The sequence below is a fragment of the Tasmannia lanceolata genome, unplaced genomic scaffold, assembly GCF_043159265.1.
Source record: "Tasmannia lanceolata isolate RefF3 unplaced genomic scaffold, GAP_Taslan_0.1 ptg000006l, whole genome shotgun sequence".
NCBI classification, from domain to species: Eukaryota; Viridiplantae; Streptophyta; class Magnoliopsida; order Canellales; family Winteraceae; genus Tasmannia; species Tasmannia lanceolata.
Genome location: NW_027518683.1, coordinates 2,358,699 through 2,383,498, shown reverse-complemented (window position 1 = coordinate 2,383,498; position 24,800 = coordinate 2,358,699). Strand labels below are relative to the sequence as shown.

The window sequence follows — 24,800 nt, the reverse complement described above, 5'->3', positions numbered from 1 at the left end:
ATTTTGGGTTTAATTCATATAACCAGCTAATTCAAAGAAAAAAAAAAGATGAAACAAAATAGGGAAAAAAATGAATCTTCATATAACCAGCTAATTCAAAGATTACTAAGCCCTTGTTTGTTTAAGATTATTACAACCGATTGCAAGTGCCAAACCTATTGCAAGTGCCAACCGATTGAAAACAGCAGCCCTAATCTCAACAAAAGAGGAAAAAATAGCAAAATAGAAGTAGGGAAAGAGAGGACTGACCTTGGCTTTCGTTTTGGATTGCGAAAGACGAAGAAAGGGAGTGAGATCTACGGCCGAAAATCACCTCTCTCTGCTCTCCTTCGTACATAGAAGAGGAGCCGTGGACGAAGAGGGAAGAGAGAGAACCGTGGACGATGAGGGAAGAGGGAGAACCGTGGACGATGAGGGAAGAGGGAAGAGGGAAGAGGGAAGAGGGAGAACCGTGCCCATTCAATCTCACATTCATCTATTTTAAGAGTTTTTTTTATTTGTTTAGGGATTTGCTAGCCACCTTCTCTTGGGCTATTTTTCGGCTTGTAGCCCCTCCTTTGCTGCAAAGATTGGGTGAAGTACGGTCTGGGCAAAGGTTACTAGCAATAAAGAGAAATAAAGAGAATTAATCATTACGGATGTTTGCAAGATTCCCAGAATTACTAAACATTACCGCAAAAAGGACACAAGTAGAAAAATTACCTAAAAAATACCAAAATGATGTAGTAAAATATGACAATTACGAAAGTCAACATCTTTTGTTGGTTTCTTTTGACTCTTTTCATCGCCTATGCCCCACATCTATCAGCCATTGAGAATGCTTATAACACAACACCGCAGGTAAGGTTTCTGCGGGTAACCGCAGGAACTCTTTACTCATATAATATAACCCTATTATGTTCTAATATAAGCCCAATAAGATAATGGACCGATGTAGTGGGCCTACTTGGGCTAGAGCCCATTAACCTATTAAAACCCTAGTGTATCTCTATATATAGGGGCTAGAGGCAACAAACTTGGTATTCCAAACTAGATACCTTGAGTGTAATGCTTCAAGCAACCGCTTGCTTGACCTAATTACTCTAATATAGGACTAGGTGGACCAAGCCTGGTATGGGACACGTTTAAAGGGCCTAGCTTAACGCGTTTCATCAGCTTTGGGCTCTGGGGGTAATGGTTAGGTATCTAACAATAAAGTGGAACAGATCTAGTTTTCGATAATGCTGAGTGTGGGGAGTATAGGAAGGATCAAATAACCTTACATTGTGTCTCTTGTACTAAACAGGTGAACAAACCTAAAATTTGACTAAGATCTAACAATGAAATTATTAATAATTCCTTTTTATCCATAATTATTTTGTTTTTGCAAAAGGTCCAAATATTTTAATCAATGTTTTCAAAAGCTTTTTAGTTGACTCATGATTTGGCTGAATAAACTTGATTAGGATGCTAATCAAGAGAATAAATTCACTCATCTTGATTAACTAAATAAACATTTCATTCCAACCGGTTCATTAATTATAAGGGGGAAATGATTTTTTTTACTTGGGACAGCCCCTCTAGTGTAAAAGAGTAGTCATAAATAAAGTAGAGGGAGTGTCCCAAGTAAAACAAGGGGCGAATATATCACTTACCTTACAAGGGTGCACTATGTGTGGTTCCTACAATAGGTAATCTAGGAAGGCTTCATATGGGCACCCATCATAACACTTCAATTGAGACTTCGCTATTTTGTGGCCTCATAGTAGGACGTATGAGGTGCTAAAATTTTGATTTTATAAGCTAAAACTTGGGATTTATATTCTAGGATTGTAAAATCCAGGTTCGAACTTATAAAACCAAGGTTTTAGATCGTAAAATCCAAGATTTTACATTCTTGGATTGTAAAATCCATGTATCCAAGCGGCCCCTTGAGGTGGGGGCACAATTATGTGAAATTCATCTTATTCGTCCTCCTCATCCTCGTCTTCCTCTTCCTTTTCTTCTTCATCCTCCTTCGAGTAATAGACATTAAAAAACAGGAAAATTATACAGCTGAAGAGCATGACATTTTTCTGAGAAATTATATGGCGAATGCGCATATAAGTCGGTATTGGCCGTACGACAAAAGTACCGCCCTTGATATTTGATCCAGCAGCAGCATCTTAAAAAGTGCATTGCTGTTGGATCAAATATCAAGGGAGGTATTTTTCAAAAAGGGTCGAGGAGGTTTTAATCCGCGTGCTCGCGTGAAGTGCAGTATTTTTCAAAGAGTAGTGGAGCCCACTTCGTAGGAATTTCCAAACTGGTCATAATGTGCAGTCCCTTTATAGGACGGAGGGCTGGGATGGGGGTACATTGTGGCCCAACAATTGAATGGTTTGGATCTTCCTATGAAGTGGCCCCAGTTTACTTTTTGAAAAATACTGGATCACTCAGCCCATAAACATATAAAATTTATAGATAGAGGCTTGTAATTCTTAAAAGGTCAGTTAGCTATGGTGGTGATAATTTAAAGAATATAAAATAATTTGGGATGTATTTGTTTGTTAGGAAGAAAATAAGTGGGGAAGTGATATATCCGCCTCTTTTGATTACTTGGGACACCCAGCAACAATGTACGTGGCAATCAGCCCCATTGAATCCTTGTGACGTGAGGTACATCAGCCCCTTTGCAGCCATTGATACGCTGTTGGGTGTCCCAAGTAATCAAAAGGGGAGGATATATCACTTCCTAACAGGTGTTATGAAAAAACTATGATGGGACGAGATATGGGATGAATTAGGTTTCTCTATGCAGAAATAATTAATAGTATCCAATGCAGCAGCCAGCAGATTTCGCTACAATCATTTCATGATACAAGAACCGGTTGCATGGTCAATCTCTTCACAAGCTGCATGATCGGACACATATACACCCAGCAAATAGAACACTTTTTTTATTGCTCAAAGGAGAAAGAAAAGACAGTTAAATGCAATTTTGTATTTAAACATAGAGATTTTATATGGTGCAAGCCCTTGTAGTCCTGTATTTTTCAAAAAGTACAGTGTGGATCACACTATAGGATGATCCAAACTGTCCATGTGATGAAACACATCGCAAATAGGTTGTTTTCCAAAAATCATTTCTATAGGATGATCCGAGGATCTATAGAGGTTTCCTTTATATCGATAGGAGGGTTGGGATCATCCTATAGAAATGATTTTTGGGCACAACCTATTTACGTTGTGGCCCATCACATGGACAGTTTGGATCATCCAGTAGTGTGGTCCCGACAATACTTTTTGAATAACATAGGACTATAAGGGCTTACACCGTATAAAAACTCTTAAGTATAAAAGAGGAGAATTATTTTTAGAAAGATATTTTATATGGTGGATGCGCATGTAAGTCGGTATCGGCAGTACCTCCCTTGATACTTGATCCAACAGCAGCAGCATCTTAAAACTGCTGGATCAAATATCAAGGGCTGTACTTCTTCCCGCGATTGCGGACTTATATGCGCCATATAATTTCTCCTCATGTAAAATAAATCTTCTTGAACTTGGTACTTGTGATTTAGTGTGTTATGGTAAATTTAGGTTATTGATTTGAGATACTGGCAAAACCCTGCGACAAAAACCCAGTTCAAACACGAACAGAGCACATGTCACATCCCATCCTCGACTTCTACTCTGTTCTGCCTAGAAGGTGCCGCGATACCAACATGCGTATTCGGATATTCCCCCGGTTTTTGGCTAATGATATTCCCACTACCATGTATTAATAACGAGAAAAGCTTACATTGTCTTTTATTGTTTAATAAGTAGCCTGTTTTTCGCTAAAATTTACCGAAAGCTCAAGATACCTTGTTCAGAGTTGGGAAAATGACTGATTTTGACTTGGTAATTTTTCGAAACTTAATATTCCAAGCATCAGAATATGCGGCCTAGAATGCCACGAGGAAAACTTAGTCCCAGCCACGGAATTTTAAAATGCCAAAAATACCCCTCATGTTAGCATGCATGTGACATTCGAGAATGATACTATTAATACTGCAAGAACATGATATCTGCAATTTCATTTGGCAAATGTTATCAGCACTACCGTATTTTGATGACCACACTCCTCACTTTATTAAAAGTACAGTATGGCCCACACCATAGGATGATCCAAACCGTCTATTAGATGGGCCACAGCCTAAATATGTTGTGCCCCAAAAATTATTTCCATAGGTTGATCCTAACCCTCCGATATGTAAACTGATTCTTTAAAACTTACATTCAGTCCCTCTACAACTTTCGGAGGGTTAGGATCAACCTATGAAAATGATTTTTGGGGCACAAACTATTTAGGCTGTGGCACATCTAATGGACGGTTTGGATCATCCTATAGTGGGGACCATAGCATATTTTTAATAAAGTAAGGAGTGCTGTCATCAAAGTACAATAGTGCTGATAACATTTCCCTTAATAATAATAGTAGTTTCATCAATTACATTTTCTCTTATCGAAAAGAGGTGGCTTTTCTCTCATGCAAAAGTCAGCCACGAAATGACTTTCCCTGAAATTGCTTGGCAAATCGCTATAAATTGTGTACCTAGATGAGGGTGTATTTGTCATTTTATGTTGCAAGTTTGTCATAAAAAAACCGGCCATAATGGTGGCATTATAGGTAGGGCTCTGATGGAGCTACTTGTTATGGGCGAGAAATATGTAATTAAGAATTTGTTAGGCAATTTTGCATAAAGCCATTTCGCGAAGACTTTTGCATAAGACAACAGATACGTAGGCTCGGTTTTCAGCTGATCTTGTCTTATTCATTTAATTCAGCTTCGTGGCTGTTCTCCCTTGCAAAAGTCAGCCAAGAAATGCCTTTATGTGAAATTCCCTAGCAAATTCCCATTTTATATTTTTGAGTTGTTTGGTACAACCCTAACAAAGGGTTCTCTTGGTACCATTTCTATTTTCGTAATTAGCAGTAGGAAATATCAAAGAGAAGTGGACAAGAAGAGAGATGGAAGCAAGAAATAGATAAAAACAGACGATCAGGAATACTCAATTGGTAGGTTTCGGGGATATCAATTCCCTCTACGTGTTTTATTTTTTATTACTGTCGTGGTCCTTCTATACCTGGCTGGTTGGGGGTAATTTTGTTTTTTGTTTTTTGTTTTTTTGAGAGGACGGCTTGGTAAAAAGGAACTAAGGGCATGTATTTAATTGTAATTGTAGCATGCTGGAGGAACGTGGCAACCGGAAAAAACACAGTAGATATTTATTTACAGAGTAATGATACTATGAGACTTATTATGAGACACGAAGTATATGATTATTGGCTTAGGTTGAGATTAACTTGACAACTCTCGGCATCCATTGAAATTTTGCTAGAAAAGTAAAGTTGATTCCTTGTTTGGTTGCCAAAATTGTATTGAACTTCCAGGAGACTTCCGAACATGTTTGGGACATTATTATTGTTTATTTTGGCTTTCATGTTACCTATTCCTAGCTTCCAAACCAAATAGAATTTTAGTTGAAAAAAATCTTGAAAATTGTGCTTTTTTCACTCTTTACTTTCTATATTGGTAATGACATCTACTCTCTATGCTGCACAACAAAACAGTAATGTAATCTATTCTATTATTCTCCGAAAGGCAATTCTAGACAAATTCAATGCTTGTCCCTCCTACCTTTTGACTTCTTATTCCACTACTCCCAAGCCTATATAGCGCATCCAAGCATGCCCTTAGTTCTTTATCTTACCCATTCAACATAGGTCGAGGACGATGTGGGGTCGCCTCACAAAGTTCCGCAATGTCAACAGTCTCGATCTCACATCATTAGCAAGCTAGTTTTGGAGGGTTGGGATTATTCAGCAATCTAGTTATACGATCCACCAAATAAAAGGTCTAGATCGTGCTAAAACAGTGTGGGTGGGTCCAAATCAGATGTCTCATGTACGTCTGACAGTAAGGCTTCTCATATTACTATTGTTGACAAGTTGAACAGTCAAACTAAAGATATGCATATATACCCACACACTGTTCTCAATTAATAGCAGCTTCTGATTACAACGCACAAAAAACAACAAACAAGTGTCAAACCATTTTCCCGATCAAATTGAGGTGTTCTCCACCGGAAAACGCATTGGAAAATGGAACAATTCTCATCCGATGAAGACGAAGAATGGTTCGACTATTTCAAGGAAACAGAAATCTCAAGCGAAATAGAAGAGGATGGTTCGACTATCTCAAGCCCAAGTAGTAATGGTAATCTGAGTACCATAAACGAAATAGAAGAGGAGGATTCGGGTGAGTTCTTTGAAATCCAACATCAAATCCCGGAAAAAGGGATTGATATGTACGTGGCAGTAGGAAAGAACAGTTCGAGCATGGATGCACTCTTGTGGACTTTGAAGCACTCTGTAAATCCATCAGCCCTCGTCTATCTAATTCATATCTTTCCAGAGGTTCATCGCATTCCTAGTCCTTGTAAGCCATTATTACTCTTTTCTCTCTGTCAATTCACTTTTAAGATGAGACACAACAAATTGAACCAACACCTGCATCTCTAGGCCGTATGGATACATAGATTTTGTAATTCTTGATTGTAAAATTCTAGATTTTACAAGATAAAACCTAGATTTTATAAGCTAAAACCTGGATTTTATAAGCTAAAACCTGGATTTTACGATCCTGAAAATGTCTCTTAGCTTACAAAAATTAGGATTTAGCTTATAAAATCTAGGTCTTAGCTTATAAAATCAAGGTTTTAGCTAGTAAAATCCAAAAACCCATGATTTTACAATCCTGGATTATAAAATCCATGTAATGCTTCAAAATTGAAGAACTTGTTCAAATTAACAAGAAGTCGACTTGAGGGATTCAATGATCCAAGCAATCTATTTTTCATTGACATGAGCGAGTCAATAGAGTTCTGATTGATAGTACTTGATTCAGACTCAGGGCAGAGAAAATATGGATTTGACTCGGGTGAGTCAATGATTGACTCGGAGAGTTTTAAACATTATCCCTATTAGCACGAGGCTTGACCCAAGCATATCTCATACTTCCTAGTTATTATGAAAGGGGTAACTCTAAGTTTAAACGTGAGCCATATGATCTGAGTGGATGGATTTGAGAAGGTAAGATAGATTGTGAAACAACCAATTACAACAAAAGCTTAAGCTGATATGCTATTTAATAATTTATACTTCAACACTCCCCTTCACGTGAGGAAATAGCTCTGATACCATGATAATAAATGAAATTTCCATTGATATTTGGTAATTACAATCAACCCTAAACTGTGCTTATATAGAGCACTTAGGAGAAGCATGAGAAGATAAGATTAACCCCAGAAAGGATAATCTCTATCTAATCAATAACTGATAATCTTAATCTAACTAAGTTGCCTAATCTATCCGAAATACATAATCTACCAGACACAATCCAATAAGGAAAAGATGACTACACGGGTTTAATCCAAGGGCTGAGATTGTGGGGCATCATTCTAGTATGTTTCCACATGGGTCATGTTGAAATTGTGTTGAGAATTGATCTGGAGTACAAAATTGATTATTGGACCCAAAATTACATTTAATTTTGAGCCCATTAACCAGTTTTGCTCAAAATCAATTCTCAAAATCCAAAACCAACAGGGTGTTAGGGTGTTTTTTGGATCAGGATATTATCTCACGGGGCATGCCCCCATATTTTGATAAACACAGCTCTCATTATTTTAAGCATCTCCCATATGGCCTTGTGTTGGCCCCAATGAGGTGGTTAGAACTTAGAATAAACAAAGAACAAGGTTAAATAGGGCCACCCTTTTGAGAATGTTCATGCAGTGGGACCCACATGGGAGATTTCATAAACTATGAATTCCAAACATCGTATTATCTTAAACGTCTAATCGGTGGCCTGCAAAACTCCCATGTATTTTTTTTCACTTCTCCACAAAATTCTAACAGATGATGATCAAACCCTTTTATTTTTAATAACAAAAATAGTCTGTGATCAGTGGGAATGCTTCCAAAGAACAGCGTGAGACCAGAGCAGGTTGAAAGCTACATGTTCCAAGAGCGGATCAAGAGAGCTGCATTGTTACAACAATTCTTGAATCACTGCGATGCTTCCAAGGTAAACTGATGTCAGCTGATTTTGATTCTGCAAATGATATTTCCACACCTTTTGTTTGCAGAGAGTGAAAATTACCAACATAGGGGTGGGAAATGAAAGTTTTTTCCATTGAGATGACAAGTGCATGATAAAATAACAGGTAAAAGCAGAGTCTATCCTTGTAGAGAGTGATCTAGTGGCAAAGGCAGTTGTCGACCTCATTCACGTCCTCAACATAAGAAAGCTGGTCGTGGGTACCACTAAATCCAGCCTTGGGTAAATCACAAACAGCATTATTTAATTACTATTCAGAAATTTAGACAAAATTACAAGTGGGGTCCATTATTTTGATGATTCAAGCCGTTCAATTGTTGGGTTGTGTTAAAAAATCCCACACCCCAAAGGATCCTCACCCTCCATTTTTCCTTTTAAATGGATCATTTAAAATATAAGTGGGCCCCAACTGTACATATGTCCCCATATAACAGCTCCAACCTCACACACTAGACTCAATTTCTTTCATTTGGGATTTTCAGGAAGTTGAAGAAGGGGAGTGGGACAGCAGAAGAGATATATAAGAATGCACCAGATTTCTGCAGAGTTACAATCATATGCCAAGGAAAGGAAGTGGTAGGGGAGATGACCTCTCGTGATAATAGTAGTAACTGCACAAAAGAAAGAACTCTACTACATGTTGAAGAGAGCAAGAACTTTATTTCTTGTACATGTTTTTCCAGCCAGTTCAGCTGATTGTCGTTCTAATCGACATCCTTGTTTAAGTTTTGACGTTTCTTGTTTGCCGAAAAGCCTTTTATCATGAAACAAATGGAATAGTATTCGGAGGTTCATGCATGGTTTAAGGCTAACAGGTCTCCATGCGTTAATTAGGCCATGTTGGCCCCCTACTGTCCCATCCCATACGTGTGGCGGAGCTAGGATTTATACATAAGGGGGGCAGGCTTATACATAAGGGGGGCATGCTTCAAATTTTAAAGGGGGCTGGGCCCAATTGAGTCGAGCCTATGAAGGCGTTTGGCCCAACTCAACAAGGGGCAGTTGCCCCCCTTTTGCTACATGTAGCTCCGCCCCTGCGCGCGCGCGCGTGTGTGTGTGTGTGAGAGAGAGAGAGAGAGAGAGAGAGAGAGAGAGAGAGAGAAGGGGTTAACCTATAATCGGTCCCAGGAACATGGGTGATTTTTTATGATGGGTCTCTGATGCAGTCCAAAAATCTGGACGCTCTTCGTGACACAGCAGCCAATGCAAGATTGATAAAATAAATGAAAAATGTACCCTAAAAAAATACTACAAATAAAATGACGAAAATACAAATCAAAAAATAAGAATGATGTTCCATGCCAATGAACCGAACTATTTTTGGTGATTTCCGTCCATATCAGTCCCACTGACCACCAATGGAGATGTACAAATTTCTGCCCGCATTGGATGATCTGAATCTTAGATCAGCTATTTGCGTCTCATTGCCTTAATTGAGTTAATCAAATTAAATGTGATGTAATTGCTTACCAATTTCTCCAAGCATCCGATGATTTGAATGGTTACCTGACACATTTTCACTGCATTATCAAAGTAAGTACCTTAATTAATTTAATATTAATCTTAGTAAGTAATTAATTAAATTCTTTACAGCCAAGCGGGGATAGCTCAGTTGGGAGAGCGTCAGACTGAAGATCTGAAGGTCGCGTGTTCGATCCACGCTCACCGCATGTGTTTTTACTAATTTTTCAATTTTATATACACTTGATAGATTAGAAACCTCTTCAGGGAGTGTGGATATCATTTCCTTACGTATACATGTTTAAAGAGAGTCAGTCTCACCCCCCTTTAACGTTTTTCTTTGCCTTTAAAACTTAATTAATAAGGGATATCATTTTCTTTCTTCAAACATGCTTCATCTTTAATCTTAAATAAGAGTTCCCTCCTTATTCAAGTGATTACTTTTTTACTAAATTGTATTTTCTCTTGATAAAGCCATAGTATATAAATAAAGGAAAAGAAAAAACTCATCTAAGTTTTAAATAGAACTTATTTTATTTTAAAAAAAAACTTAACATGAAATCTAAGTGAATGAAACATCAAGCTTATATACCTATGAGAAATTATATGGTGGCCGCCCTTTACGTATAAAGGGCAGAGAGAGAAAATATCAGCCCCTTGATTTTTTATCAGGAGAAAAGTCAAAAAAAGGGAGTTTGACTGGATCAAAAATCAAAGGAGAGAGTTTTTTCTCTCTCTCTCTGCCCTTTATGTCAGACGGCCTATAACTCTGTATAACTTGTAGTCCTAACTTATCCAAGTGGATATGTGGCCCTTTCTAATTTTCCCTTAATTGTCCTCTTTTCTCATCCAGAGGTGCAACTCGGGTCAATTTTTTAGAATTCGGGTCGAGCTTTTACCATAAAATTGGGTCAAGTTCCAGTTGATTCCGATTCAAATTTTAGATAAATCTCAACCCGAGCCCACCCAAGTTGCAGCCTCCTTGTTAATATTTTCTCTCTATTAAACATAAATTTGAGTCCAATAATCAGTTTTGGACTCACAGTTTGCTCTCTAAATCCAAAACAAACGGGGGCAAATCTCAAAACATTAAGATTGTAGAATTAGAAAATTCCTGATGCTCATAATTTCAATCAGCAGTGAAATTCTCTTTACTACTGGTAACTCTAATCTACAGTGACCCTTCCTCCCTAACCTACTCTTACCCTTCCTATCGCTTTCTGTAGTCTCCTCATTGGCTTCCGAAGAGGCTTATTACATACATACTTGATTTGACTTGGGATGACACTTTCCAAGTTTCTTCTGTTTAAAAGTTTAGAAAACAAAAACATTTCCAAAATTTTCTCCTTTTGATTGCTTGATTACTCCTGAAAAAACGGTAATGAACAAAAGGCCAAGCTTCGTTCAAATGGTAATTTGGACTGAAGGACAAGTTTTATTTATATTGATTAGGCATAACCATTTCATTTCCCTCAAAATTGTGGAAAAAAAAATATATTCCTAGGAAAAAAAAATTCCACAAAAAATGTTTTTCCTGCAATCCAAACAGGGAGTGTTTTTGCCTTTCCACATTTTCTCTTTTTCAGACCCCCTTTTGCTTCCCACATTGTCTCCCCAGAAACTATGGTGTGTATTCCCTCAGAAAAAACACTTTGATTTATACAAGAAATTATGGCGGAAGGAGATATAAAAGAGAATCAAATCCTTAATGATTATAGATAAGAATAAAACATTTCAGCAATCATTCAAGAATACAAATTTTGAAACTGAGAATTCCACTTAAGAACAAGGACATTTGACACTCTGAGAACCCATAATCACCATCTCAGAAATGTTCTAAAACTCTACAGCTTCCCTCAATACAATAAATTGCATCAATTCAGAAAATCACTTAAAAGAAATCAAATTCCAGATAATTATCAGAGTTTTTAGTTTCAACAGAGGAAGCAGCAGTAGCAGTAGCCTTCTCACTTGTAGATGCTGCAGGCGCCGGAATCTGCTCAATCTCAACCGGTTTTGGGATCTCCGGTGGGCTCGCACAACGAATCAAAGCCCAATTTATGCCTTCAAAGAATGTGTGTTGCCTTATCTCTGTTGCCCCGCGCTTGTATGCTAATCTGTGCTGAGGTTCCTTCACAAGCAGACCCCTTATCAAATCTCTTGCCTGAAAACTGACAGCCGGCGACTCTGGGAACCTAAGTGGCTGACCCACAACATTGAACAACGTGGCCCGATTCCCCGATCCCTTGAATGGGGTTTTTCCAAACAAGAGTTCATATAAAAAGATCCCAAAAGTCCACCAATCTACCGCACTTCCATGGCCTTCCCCTTTGATGATTTCGGGTGCTAAATATTCATGGGTCCCAACAAAAGACATGGACCTGGCTCCTGTTGGCTCGGCGATAAGCTCTGGTAATGGGCTGACTTGGTTTCCAATATCGTTCTTCAGTTTTCTGTCTTTCTTGGACTTGCTAGAGAAGAGGCGTGGGGAGAAGCATGTGGGAGCAACACATGATGGCTGGATACAGGAGGGTTCGATACAAGCTGGTTGGACACAGTATACGGGATTCTTACGAAAAGGGTCAGATTCCATAGATGAGGACTTCACAAGGGTAGGGCTGACAGCGCAGCGGAGGGAGAGGTCAAAGTCAGAGAGCATGATATGACCATCTTCTCTTACAAGGACATTTTCCGGCTTGAGATCACGGTACACAATACCGAGCATATGGAGGTACTCCAGAGCAAGGAGGACCTCTGCTACATAAAACCTGCATTATTTCAAGAGAACAGTTACCATAATCAGAGAACAAGCTTTATGAGTTCTTTGTGAATTATTGGCTTGTTGCACATAGATGATGGCTATTGTATGCCATTTACACTACCAAATGATTTTCTCAAACCAGTGAGAAGAATGTAGGAATCAATTTATACCAAGTGGCCTTCAAGACCGCAATAACTCATGGCTTTGACAGAGTGCACGGTTCTTGTTTTAGACATTCTCAGTGATCAGTACATATTCTCCTTACCAGGTATAGGCATGACGAGAAAGTGGAAGCTTCCGATAGAGCTGGTAGCTGGGAGCTGGGAGTTTTCCTCACTGTCCTTGGGAAGGAGGACAGCGAAGCACAAAATAGTAAAATAAAAATTGGATTTCTTCATTTGATAGCAAGTTGTGTTAAATCAGTGCTAAAGTGTGGTGTCTTCTTTATTTTTCTTCAAGTTACTGTGACGGGTAGGGATAAGTTTAAACCCCCTTGACTTCAACACTGCATATTTGTCTGTATCATCACAAAGGCAGAGGGCAAACGCTCAATCCCAGATGAGAGAGGTTTCCAAGACTTTATTGAGGCTTGTGACAGGGAATGCTCGTTGTTTTCTCTTCAAAATCCAACACGAGTATCAAGACATTATTTTCAATAAAATTTTACAGGGTGACAGGAGGATGTCCATGTCAGGAGTAAGTGTGGCCCAACAGTTTCCATTTGAGATATGGTGACCATACAAATCTACCCAGCAGTGTTCACCTCAAACAGCTTGCCTGTTGCTGGTTGGCCTAGTGATTGGGCAATAAATGAAAGCTCACCACAAGTTTGGTAGTGGCATCTTTCGGCTGATGGGCACCATCTAGATCACTCTATTGGGTCATAATTGTTGCAATATTAGGGAACTAATCTCAAAGATAGGAGGCTCGGAAGTAAAATGCCCAAATGACCTGAAATGACATTATATTAGGAAGGTGACATGTATCTATCAAAACAGATAGGTTAGCAAAGTCACCCATTTATTTCATGTCATTGTTTAAGATACCAGCTTCCTTGGAAAAGACCAGGACTTTCCAACGTGAAAGGGTGGTTGGGGTGGTTATGGTGTAGAGCTCATCTGTAAATTGGCTGCATGTGTGTATTTCAACTTGTTTTTTCATCAATTGCAAGAGTGCAAAAATCACAAATGCGAAATAAAACAAAATTTGCAAGATTGACATTTAGCCATGATAGCAACTGTACAGTCAGTGTTAGGCATAAGAGGAAGTTTGAAGCAATAGGAGTGGCACCTTAGGTGGGAAGCACCTAACTGACATAATGGCAAAGAGAGTGAATGTCATAAACTGCTGCTCCAGTGGATTATCATTTCTCTTTTTCTTTGGTAAGTAGGAGGAATATTGTAAAAGCCCCAGACAATGTCGCGATCTCTCGATAACTGATGTGGCGGTGCTGATGGCAGGTTGCCTCAACACAAAGCAGTAGTAGCAGCAAATGAGGCCAGAGCCTTGAAAGGTGCATTTCAACCATCCATTTCAATAGCAAAGTGATGTTTGGCCACGTGTTCAAAAAAGTACAAGAATAGTATAGGTGGAGGCACTAAGGTGTGCATTGAGTTATAAACTTATAGGGTATGGTTATACGATTTAGCCAACACTTGGAATTTACTGGTACCTAAATCGACTCTCCTTTTGACACTTGTATACGTAATACTATAAGAAAGACTATAGCTCACTACCTTCTTTCAAAATCATTCTAAAATAGGAACTAAAACCTTGCCATCCTTTATGATGAAATACTTTTAGTGCTAAACACCTCTAAAACTAATGACCCTAAAAAACTTCCTAAATGAAGACCTAAAGGAAACAATGCCATACATTGGACCATCTCATGGACAAACTCTAATAGCCATATCCTTATACCTAATTCCTAAATTGAAAGGACTCAACCACCCAACACACACTCCTAACATTAATGTGTAGCTGGGTTGAAACTTACTACAACTATGGGGAAAAAATAACACTCAGTGACTCAACCTCGGCCTCATTAGCCTCAACAGAAGTCATCATACCGTCCGCATACTGTCGATGATAAATCACTTAACTATGCTTCCTAATCCAATTCTTCTTATTGGACAGGAAGCTAATTCCCAACTAAATATTGAGATAGCGATTTCAACACGTAGAGGGAAAATGGAGGAAAGGCTTCCTTTCCAAGATCATGTAAAAAACTAAAATATTTAAAATAATAAAACTTCTTCTAACCAAGGGTTATACACATGGATAATTCAACAAGGAAAATGATTTATCAATGCGGTCAGATTTCTCGTATGAAAAATGCAGTACTTACAATTCTATGCATCCAGTTGTATTGGATGAATTGACGAAGCCAATAAGTAATTTTGAAAAGATAAAAAACACACTTGTCTTTGTAGCATCTACAACCTCACAAGCGTTAACAGAGTCCATAGGGGTCTGTTTGCTTGCACAATTTCTTGGGTTTACTAGGTGTTTTGACCAGTTTGGGGTGCCATGTCATCTATTAGTAGTGTTTGGTTGCATGTCTTGATTCAAACTACCATGGTTTTAAGTTTCCACTAAAGCCGACACGAAACAACCGAAATGTTTCCGTTTCCATACTCATTGAAACCGCAATGGTAAACCAAAATCGTAAGTGCAATAATGGTATACTATATCAATATGTATTACGTAATTATAATTATATGAATAGCTTGTGAAATGTGGCACATGTATTATGTACAGATATTTATATGAAATTATGAACTAATGTGAAATGTGGTATGTACAAAATTATCAGACATGCGCGACAATGCATGTCACTAGGTGTTTGATGTTTTTAAACTATTATGGATGCTTATCTTGCTTATGTGATGGCTTCTAAGTGTCTATTTGTGCTTATTCTAGCATGTGATGAAGTTTCATCTTTAAATTCTATCATTTGCATGGCATCACTTTTGTCCCCCACCAAACTACTTGAAAAAGGTGGGTTTTTGCTAGTAGCATCTTGGGATTTAGCATTCTTCTCTCGTTTTCTCTCCACTCTATATATTGCTAATGACACCTCTATTGCCCCCTTATTTTGGTAATGACACTCTGCAACATAAAACTACTTCAGTTGGCAATCAAACACTACTTGCCACTACTCTCAAGGAGGCTATTTCATCTATTTTCTCTCTTCCCTCTCTAGATATTGCTAATGACAGACCTATTGCCCCCTTATTTTGGTAATGACATTCCACACCAAGAAACTACTTCAGTTAACAACCAACCACTGTTCTATGAGGAGGCGACTGCTATTACACCTATTGACTACAAGGAAACTACCTGCAACTAAACTGCCTTTGAGAGAGGGAAAGAGAGAGAGAGAGAGAGGACTTCTTCAGTGTTGCCACACACGAGCACTAGCATCAAGCAAGAGCATTAGCAACAAAAAAGAAAGCACATGCCCACAGTTTCAACACTCTCCCTCGTCATCATCCATCCCCCCCTCCCACAAGTCAACTACCTTTTACTTTTTTTGGTCGTGTTCTTGTCCGAGTTTGTGTTTTGCCTTACAAAGGCAATCAAAACTCCTTTGACTATCACAAATTATGACTCTGACAATTGAGTCCTTAGACGTGCCAACAGAGTACTCGATTGTGTCGTGCCAAGCCAACTAGAATTTGTGTTGGCCGTGTTTTGACTTGCATCCGCTTTTGAAAAACTGCACACGACCATGAGACAATTTATCATTGTCGAAAATCAGAATGCAACTTGTGTGTGTGTGTGTGTGTGTATGAGAGAGAGAGAGAGAGAGAGAGAGAGAGAGAGAGAGAGAGAGATTTAGGCCCTACAGGTTTAACCGTTTAAGTTTAAGAACGACTTTCCAACTAACAAGTACCAACACCACCCTTGGCCAGTCGACTTGGCCATTGGCACCATATTAGATGAATGATGATGATGATGATACACAAGTCAGTGATGGCTTCATCCAATGGTCAGAGAGCGTCAATGTAATGGAAGCAAAATTAATTACTAAAACAGGAGTACTTCTGTCATTTCATAATAAGATGCTACCTTTCAGGCAGTAAAGCCAGTTGCTACAAGACACATGACAGCCAATAAGGACAGAAATTTGCATCGAGTCACAGGCTTGTGTTTCCCTAGCATTGCTCTTTCAACAAGTAGTTGCATAATTCAAAGTGCAACTTGCATAGTCGCGCCAATCAAATGGATACCACACTACTACTGAATATTCATCCTCTACAAAGAAGTTAGAATATCACCATCAGGACTATGAAGGATACCCCAGCTGGCAGGTTTTGGTGGAACCTATAGAAACACGTTGGGACCATGAAATTGTTATATGAGACCCTATTTGAATTTCAAATTCAATAATTATGCAAGCAAAGGTGAAAAGCGTATGAAGATATATGTGCATCATTCATCTGATAGGCCCTCACATAGATAGGGTGCCCACAAAAAATCAACTTCATAGGATCATCCTAACCCTTCCATTTGTGGAGGTTAAAATGGATGGGTATAAACCTCCATAAATCTAAACCTCCACAAATGGAAGGGTTAGGATGATCCTATGGACCTGATTTTTTTTGGGCACCCTATCTATGTGAGGGCCTATCAAATGAATGCTTTGGATCATCCAAACAAGGTGGGGCCCCCTATGTTTTGTGAGCGCCAGCGCTATATGTGGATTATTTGCTGGGGCAGTTGACGGTGAAGTGGAAGTTAAGGAGAGAGTTGCATTTGGATTGAACGACATGTGAAGAGGACAGCAATCTCCCATCTTTATAATGAAGGCAACAAACAGTTCGTCATCAAGTCAACGGATTGAGTGTTTGTTGCTTTACCAGCTGATGAAAAAACACCTCTGGATTATCTTGATCATTTGCCCATAGCATTCATTTGCACTCCGAGCTAGGTTTATTGTTTACTCTTGCAACTATTCTTCCCTAGGTTGTGCATTTAGAAGCAAGAAAAAATAAACAACCCAATTCCCCTAAACAAATCACAGCCATTTCAGATGGCATGCAAGGTTTCATGATCCAAAAAGAAAGTCACCAAAAGAGGAACACCAACACCATCTAAAAATTATGCTCATGTATAAATTCCTTTAACAGAAACCATTCAAGTTATCAGCAGCACCTAGTATAGAAATCCAAGCTTAAAAGCTTCTTATCAACTCACAATCTCAGTTTTTAGTACTTGAGAAATCCTAAGATGTCAGAAAACAAAAAATGGATGAAAGGAAATCCTCCCTAATCGTCAAACCAATTGTGTGATGTTTCTGAAAAACTAAGTACCTTGTCTAGACTCATTCACTGCTATGTAAACCAAGTCTCTAAGTCTTCATACACACAAGTCAGTCCACTTTATACAGAATTAAAACAACCATCTACCTGCTCCAAACACATTTATAAAGGCATAACCTCATCCAGGTGGATTGTGGCCAATAGTGGGCCCAATTAGAGGCGCCACAAGTGGCAACAAAAGCACTGCAAGGAGAGTCCTAGTGCAGCTAGGATTGAAAGGAGAAAATGATTACACATGGGACTTTGGGATATGCATTATAGCATCCGTGTCATCCAAAGAAAAAGAAGATACAAGTTACAACACCACGTGGGAGTGGTAAGCTAGATCTGTTGAGGAGATTTTCAAGGAGTTATCATTCCAAGATAGAGTCCAAGTTACCTATATCCAATAGGAAAAGTTGACTTCGTTCCTAATAGAATTAGGATGTTCTTATCTTCGTTGATTTTTCTTCAAAAATACAAGAGCTTGTAGGAGGAAAACTCAGACCTAATTTGGCTTAGTTCTCCCTCATTAATTCTTGGCTTTCATCATTTAGAAGGAAGCAGACCGGCTTGTGGCTACGCCTTTTTATTTTGTTTCTATACAACCACGTGAAGAAGGCGGCCTAGTACCCGTATCTGTTGAGCAAAGAGATACGGTGGAAGATCATGGAGTAGATCAGAGACTTTCACAAATCGAGAGCCAGATGGCGACCATGATGTCGATGATGTCGCAACTGATGTCTGCCAAGGAGGCATCAACCTCGCAGCCGAATCCTGAACTCGCCACCCGTGGGAAAGAGGTGGAGGTCGAGAATGACCGAGAAGGGGAAAAAGGAGACCCGGTGACGCAAACATCCGACACGCAAGAGATAATCCAAGTTCAACCCTTCAAGGTGGAGGCAAGGATCGACATGCCGGTGTACGATGGCAAAGTCGACGCGGAAATATTGGACGATTGGATCGATCGGCTTGAGACGTCTTTCTCGATCTACCAGTATATAGACACGCAAAAGGTAAATTTTGCTAGACTAAAACTAACTAGTCACGCCCTCACGTGGTGGAATTCCTATGCGAGAAGCAAGGGATTAGCAGACGTGACCTGGCAGCAGTTCCAGACATTGATTCAGAAGCAGTTCTACCCCTTCGGATACGAGAAAGACCGATGGGTACGATGGCAATACCTACAATGATTCGAGCAAACGGTGCAAGAGTACACCACAGAGTTTCACAAACAAGCCATAGTGCTTGGGATCTCCCTAGAGGAGCAAGAAACCTTTATGAAATACCTAGGTGGACTACATGAGTACATCCGGGACGAGTTAAATCTCTTCCACATCGACACTATCGAGGAGGCAAGCATCAAAGCTATGGCGATTGAGAAACGAGATCGGAGGCACAAGAAGAAAGACGATCAGACAAGAGACAGAGCCAAGTCGGATCCAAAGCCGAGCAAGTATACCAACACAGTTCGTAAGGCGTGGTGTGATCATTGCAAGCGGTCGGGCCACACAAGCGAGGAGTGTTGGATATTACACCCCGAGCTACGACCAACAAGATCACGAAACACAAACACAGAGGATGAATCTAAGGCTATTTTACATGCCGCAGAAGCCGAGGAACTCTAGGAGATGACAACCGTAGATGAGAAGTTGACACTCATGACCAGATCTAATGAAGCACCCTCAGTTCAAGACGAATGTGAGGAGCTTTTCCATGTTCGGATCCAAGTCAAATGGGGGCGATCATCGATCCTGGAAGCCAGAAAAATCTGATCTCCGAAGGACTAGTCACCAAGATGGGATTGACAACCACTCCACATCCACGGCCTTATCGACTTGGATGGACCCAAAAACAGTTGGAAAGGAAAATCACTCGTCAATGCACGTTCAAGTTCGCCATCACTGATTGATACGCGGATGAGGTCACATGAGCGGTGGTACCGTTGGATGTTTGCCAAGTGATCCTCAGTAGCCCATATTTGTGGGATAGAGATGCAGTCTTCTACAGAAGGGAGAAAAAGTACCGACTCATAAAAGATGGGAAGGACTACACTATCAAGGCGAATCAACCGACAGAAGGTGCCAAATCACTCATCTCTGCCACTCAAGCCAAGCGATTGGTGAACGCAAGCGGAAAATTTGTGTTGCTCACGATAAGGCCAAAGAACATTTGTTCGCAAATGATGGACACGCCAAAGATCAGGCCCATCCGACCAAAACAAGGTCCTAAACGGAGGAGATGGAGACGAACTTCGAAAGCTCGTCAAGCAAAACGAGGCGGATTCCGTGAACGAGCCTTGACAAAAGCCAAGGTGGGCCGGATTGAGCACCATTCAATTGGAAAAAGGTGGGAGCCCAGCAGCCTTCCCCAATCTCGATCACTAATTTTGTAGGAGCAAAATTCCCAAAATGGGGGAGCCATGATCCAGATGGATCGTGGCCAATAGTGGGCCCAATTAGAGGCGCCACAAGTGGCAACAAAAGCACTGCATGGAGAGTCCTAGTGCAGCTAGGATTGAAAGGAGAAAGTGATTACACATGGGACTTTGGGATATGCATTATAGCATCCATGTCATCCAAAGAAAAAGGAGATCCAAGTTACAACACCACGTGGGAGTGGTAAGCTAGGAGATTTTCAAGGAGTTATCACTCCAAGATAGAGTCCGAGTTACCTATATCCAATAAGAAAAGTTGCCTTCGTTCCTAATAGAATTAGGATGTTCCTATCTTCTTTGATTTTTCTTTAAAAATACAAGAGCTTGTAAGAGGAGAACTCAGACCTATTTTGGCTTAGTTCTCCCTCATTAATTCTAGGCTTTCATCATTTAGAAGGAAGCAGACCAGCTTGTGGCTGCGCCTTTTTATTTTGTTTCTATATATATAAGAATTATTTTAGAGAAGGGATTTTGCTTCCAAATCAGATCTCAAATATACATCCAAATATACATATTTAGATCAAGTTGTATTAGAGCTCCGGTTCCGCCATCGTCTTGGGACCGTAAAACAATGGTGAACGCACACACTTCGCGATAACAACCACGACGGAAGGTGCGAAATCACTCATCTCCGCCACTCAGGCCAAACGACTGGTGAATGCTAGCGGTAAAAATGTGACGCTCATGACAGGGCCAAAGAACAGTGGTTCGCAAATGACGAACGCACCAAAGACAAGGCCGAACCGATCGAAAGTAGGTCCTAAGCAAAAGAAGTGGAGACGTACCCCGAAGGCTCGTCAGGCGGGACGAGACAAATCTTGTGAGCGAGCAGTGATACAACCCAAGGTGGGTCAAGTTGAGCACCGTTCGATTGGAAAAGGTGGACCCAGGTCAAGCCAGTCAGAGTGGACGCGTAAAGGTGGGGGACCAATAGCCTCACCCCATCGTATTTGTTAACTTTGCAGGTGCAAAATTCCCCAAAGGGGGGGAGCCATGATCCAGGGGGATCGTGGGATTGGTGGGCCTAAGCCAATGTGGCAGCAAAATACAACAGCCCATGGGCCCCATGTGTCTTTTTGGCCACTAGATGACGTGGAGGGTTTTGGAATGTGGGGCACAAATGCATGGGACGAGCGGACGATGATGTGGCACGGCATGGCCGTTAGCATGCCTGGAGAATCCGAGTGCAACTAGGATTGCAAAAAAAAAAAGAGAGATTAGAGTTATCTTATCTAACAAACAGCAGACTTGATTTACGAGTTCTATTTATCTTTTAGAAATTTATGTAAAATGGGCATCAGTTCCCATAAGAGATTGGTCTTTTGGATTAGATGGAAGTCTTTTTGCCTACAAATAAAGTAAAAAAAAAGGAACGAGGAGGGGAAGTCTCCATATTGCAGAAACCTCCAAAGCTCGTGAGCTGCTTCAGATTTATTTCTTCTTTTTATTCTTTTTTTTTTTTTCAGTCTTTGTTGATATTTGGAGAGTGGATTGGAATACTAAAACCACAGTCCATTGCAAAGCCATACTCGGGGGTTAGTCAAAGCCTGTTGCTGCCGATAAAAAAAAATCGCAACTTATATCCAGAGGCCAATTTTGGATCATAACCAGACCGTGGATAGCTGCAACAGGCATCTAAAAGAGAAATACAAGAACACAAATTTTACATCTTTTGCAACGCCAGAAATTTGAACACATGCAAATATCCTAAAAATCCTGGAAGTCGAATTTAGATATGAAAGAAAACATCAAAACAGACCAAAATATGAACTGTAAATACATAGAAATAGAATACATAAATAGAATGTAATGCCAGATTATAAGCCAAATGAGAAATTAGAGAAAAAGAGTATAGCGTCATACTTCACTGCTTGTTCAGTAAAATGTTTCCCTGGTTGTCGCTGTCGAAGAGTGTGCAGGTCTCCACCGGGGCAGAACTCCATCACCAAACACGAGAACTTGTCGGTTTCAAAATGGGTATATAAAGTTGGAAGAAATGGATGATCAAGAGATTGTAATATCTCTCTTTCCGTCTGAGCTCTAAGCAACTTCTTACGGCTCGCCAGAGATCCTTTGTCCATAACCTTCATTGCAAAATAACTCTTGGTCCCACTCAACTCAGACAGATAGACACTGCCAATATCACCACAGCCCAACCTCTTAAGTAGTCTAAAATGGCTCAACCCCAAAACACCATCTCTTGTACGGACTACTCGGATGGCTTCCCATCTAGAGTCGTTTGATTTGTGAGGCTTGCTTACACTGCTACTTATGCTGCTGCAAGTGCTTTCATCACTAATGTCGCTACTTGTACTGCCCCTACAAATACTACTCTTGCCACTCTCAACAAAATCAGCACGGTCGCTAATTTTTCCACTCCCACTCGTCTTAGCAAAACTGCTGGTCTCATCGCTAACTTTAGCAGAAGCTGGGCTGTCCTTCACACTGTTGCACTCCGATGTTTTCTTATCTTGTTCCCCAATTCCTTCCAAAGTGCCGGGAGCCTCAACTATTTGACGCTGGTCTGCGGCATCTAATTGTTGGATGGGTTGTTTAAGACCACCTGAGGAGCCACTCAAAATACTGGACTCCATATGACGGGTGGATTTTGACGTAACATTATTTGGTAAAGGATCAACGGAGCCTTTCTGATGAGGATTAGGTGGTTTGTCCCTAGAGGCTTCTACTGGTATCTGCTTTGATGAGGCTTGACGCATAGATCTTGGTGATTTTTTCGGAGTAACCGGTTCTGATTTGCTTGGCTTCGAAATCTGTGGCGGCACCTTACAAGAATTCCCCTCAAATATGTGATTACTTGATGTTTTCTGCTGCTGTTCAGAGCCGGCTTTAGCACTGATTTTTGAAGCCATTAATGGATGTAGACTTTTGAATGTCTAAGATCGAACAAACCCATTAATCATCCACAAGTTTTAAATGCACTGACCATAAATCCCCCACTAGCATTAGACATCTTCTTCTCCATCGCTGCCAGCTTTGCTTAAGGCAAGCAATATCTGCAATTACATAAATCGGCAAGATCATTCAAAACATGTTAGAAATAAACCATCAAGTTCCGTTGAGACGAGAAAAGAAAATCATTCTTTCATCGTGACACCGACATAGTATATCCTCATAACATTCCGTGCACAAGATATCCATATATGCAGAGTAAGAGAAACAGGAGAGAAAAACCCTCCTCTCAATCTAAATGAAAAATAAATAAAAAGATCCAGATATAAAATTCGCGAGATTTAAGCAAAACAACACAAGAACGACAAATGGGCAGAAGCCATCAATGGGATCATACAGCAAGACCAAGACAAGAATTTCAAACACCACAAGAAACTATAAACAAAATAGCAAACAAAAGACCCTCCCAATACTCAGATTTTCACACAGAAAACCAAGACAAAAACAGGAAATCAATCAGATTGGAACACTTAAACAAAGCGCACTCTATTGGATCAAAATACGATCCTTCAAGAACAGAAAAGAATAACACTACAAACCCACATAGAAATAAAAAATAATATTTGCAACACACAACCTGGATGAAACCAAAGGGACTGCAATTAAAGTAACAACGATTAAATACCATTCCGCGAAACCCTAAACAGACCCACCACAGGGAAAAGGATTCAGGAACTGAAAAAATTTCATGCCCTGCTAGATTAAAATAAAATCAATATGAGGATTCAACCACAAAAAGGAAATTATTCTACCTTGATCTAATGGTATTTCCCTCGAGCTCTGAAAAACCCTAAATGCAGAGATAAACAATAAGACGATCATAAATCCATCTAGCAAAACAAGATTCATGCATCGATACAAAACCCTAATACAGATCCAAACCCCACAAGATCCACAAATCTCGAACACGGATCATCTAATCATCCAGACCCTAATACAGATCCAAACCCCACAAGATCCAGATACAAAAAAAATCTAAATCTAATAAGATGGCTGAAAAAAGATTCGAAACCATGAACCAAAATCGGTAAAAGAAACCGACAAAGAAGCCCAAAAGCATACCTGGCTGCAAAGATTAGAACTTTTAGGGTTTTACTTTGGCAGAGGAAATAATACTGTGTGGGCACTTCTCTCCGCTAAAATATGAGCGTCTGATATAAAGAGAGAGGGAAAGAAAAGAAAAGAAAAGAAAAGAAAAGCTGTGTGTTAGAAAGCGTTGGTATTTGGATTATTACATGAAGAAGAGGAGTCAAAGCTAAAGTTATGCTTTTCCTATTCAGTATTTCTTGTCCCAATCCTAGGGTCTGAATCAAATCATAGTCTCACGCCTTTGATTTCTGTATCTCTTAGAGCATATTCCAAAACAACCCATTTGTATTTTCTGGAATTACAGACTCGTCCTTCTCTCTACCTATTGGATACTGTGTTGGAAGTATAGAAAAGTGAGCTACAACTTCAAGTGTGAGAAGGGCATCTTGGTGCAATTTGAAATGACAAAATTACACCTTATGCTCCTAGTATCTTCTGATAGTGATGCTTGTGGACTGGAACAACTAGTCTTGTTCAAAGTGTTCTTTCAAAAAAGTTTTTGAAATAGAATGGATGGTTGAGAAAGCCTTGAATCTTTTAAGGTTGGTTGTTTGGTATTGGATGCTCTTTTACCAGTTCAGTTTAAAAGAGTATAAGTGGTTGAGGAAGGCTCAATTTTTTAAGTTTTGATTGTGTGGTAATCGTAT

At 39.8% G+C, this 24,800-nt stretch overlaps 2 protein-coding genes and 1 non-coding gene across 3 annotated transcripts; 2 read left to right on the top strand and 1 right to left on the bottom strand.

The window, feature by feature from the left end:
- Positions 1 to 6,109: 6,109 nt before the first annotated feature.
- Positions 6,110 to 8,921, top strand: LOC143878115 (U-box domain-containing protein 33-like). The gene is made up of 4 exons (XM_077380435.1): positions 6,110 to 6,446; positions 7,978 to 8,096; positions 8,236 to 8,351; positions 8,612 to 8,921. The coding sequence occupies exons 1-4, from the start codon at positions 6,110 to 6,112 to the stop codon at positions 8,823 to 8,825; spliced, it is 786 nt and encodes a 261-aa protein (XP_077236550.1). The 3' UTR covers positions 8,826 to 8,921.
- Positions 8,922 to 9,726: 805 nt separating this feature from the next.
- On the top strand, positions 9,727 to 9,799 carry TRNAF-GAA (transfer RNA phenylalanine (anticodon GAA)). The gene has a single exon. It is a non-coding gene; the product is annotated as a tRNA-Phe (tRNA).
- Positions 9,800 to 11,277: 1,478 nt separating this feature from the next.
- On the bottom strand, positions 11,278 to 24,282 carry LOC143879246 (serine/threonine-protein kinase D6PK-like). Its single transcript, XM_077381516.1, has 3 exons — positions 24,127 to 24,282; positions 21,958 to 23,108; positions 11,278 to 12,358 (listed from the first exon to the last, which is right to left on the bottom strand). Exons 2-3 carry the CDS (start codon positions 22,962 to 22,964, stop codon positions 11,482 to 11,484), a joined length of 1,884 nt encoding a protein of 627 aa, XP_077237631.1. The 5' UTR covers positions 22,965 to 23,108; positions 24,127 to 24,282; the 3' UTR covers positions 11,278 to 11,481.
- Positions 24,283 to 24,800: the final 518 nt, after the last annotated feature.

What these genes read in the sequence shown, in the direction of transcription:
- LOC143879246 (XM_077381516.1), bottom strand. Translation starts at nt 22,964, where the DNA reads ATGGCTTCAAAAATCAGTGCTAAAGCCGGCTCTGAACAGCAGCAGAAA. An exon ending in TTTACTGAACAAGCAGTGAA is followed by an intron (nt 12,359 to 21,957) that starts GTATGACGCTAT and finishes GAAATAATGCAG; the next exon opens with GTTTTATGTAGCAGAGGTCC.
- LOC143878115 (XM_077380435.1), top strand. Translation starts at nt 6,110, where the DNA reads ATGGAACAATTCTCATCCGATGAAGACGAAGAATGGTTCGACTATTTC. An exon ending in TCATCGCATTCCTAGTCCTT is followed by an intron (nt 6,447 to 7,977) that starts GTAAGCCATTAT and finishes GTCTGTGATCAG; the next exon opens with TGGGAATGCTTCCAAAGAAC. An exon ending in ACCACTAAATCCAGCCTTGG is followed by an intron (nt 8,352 to 8,611) that starts GTAAATCACAAA and finishes TGGGATTTTCAG; the next exon opens with GAAGTTGAAGAAGGGGAGTG.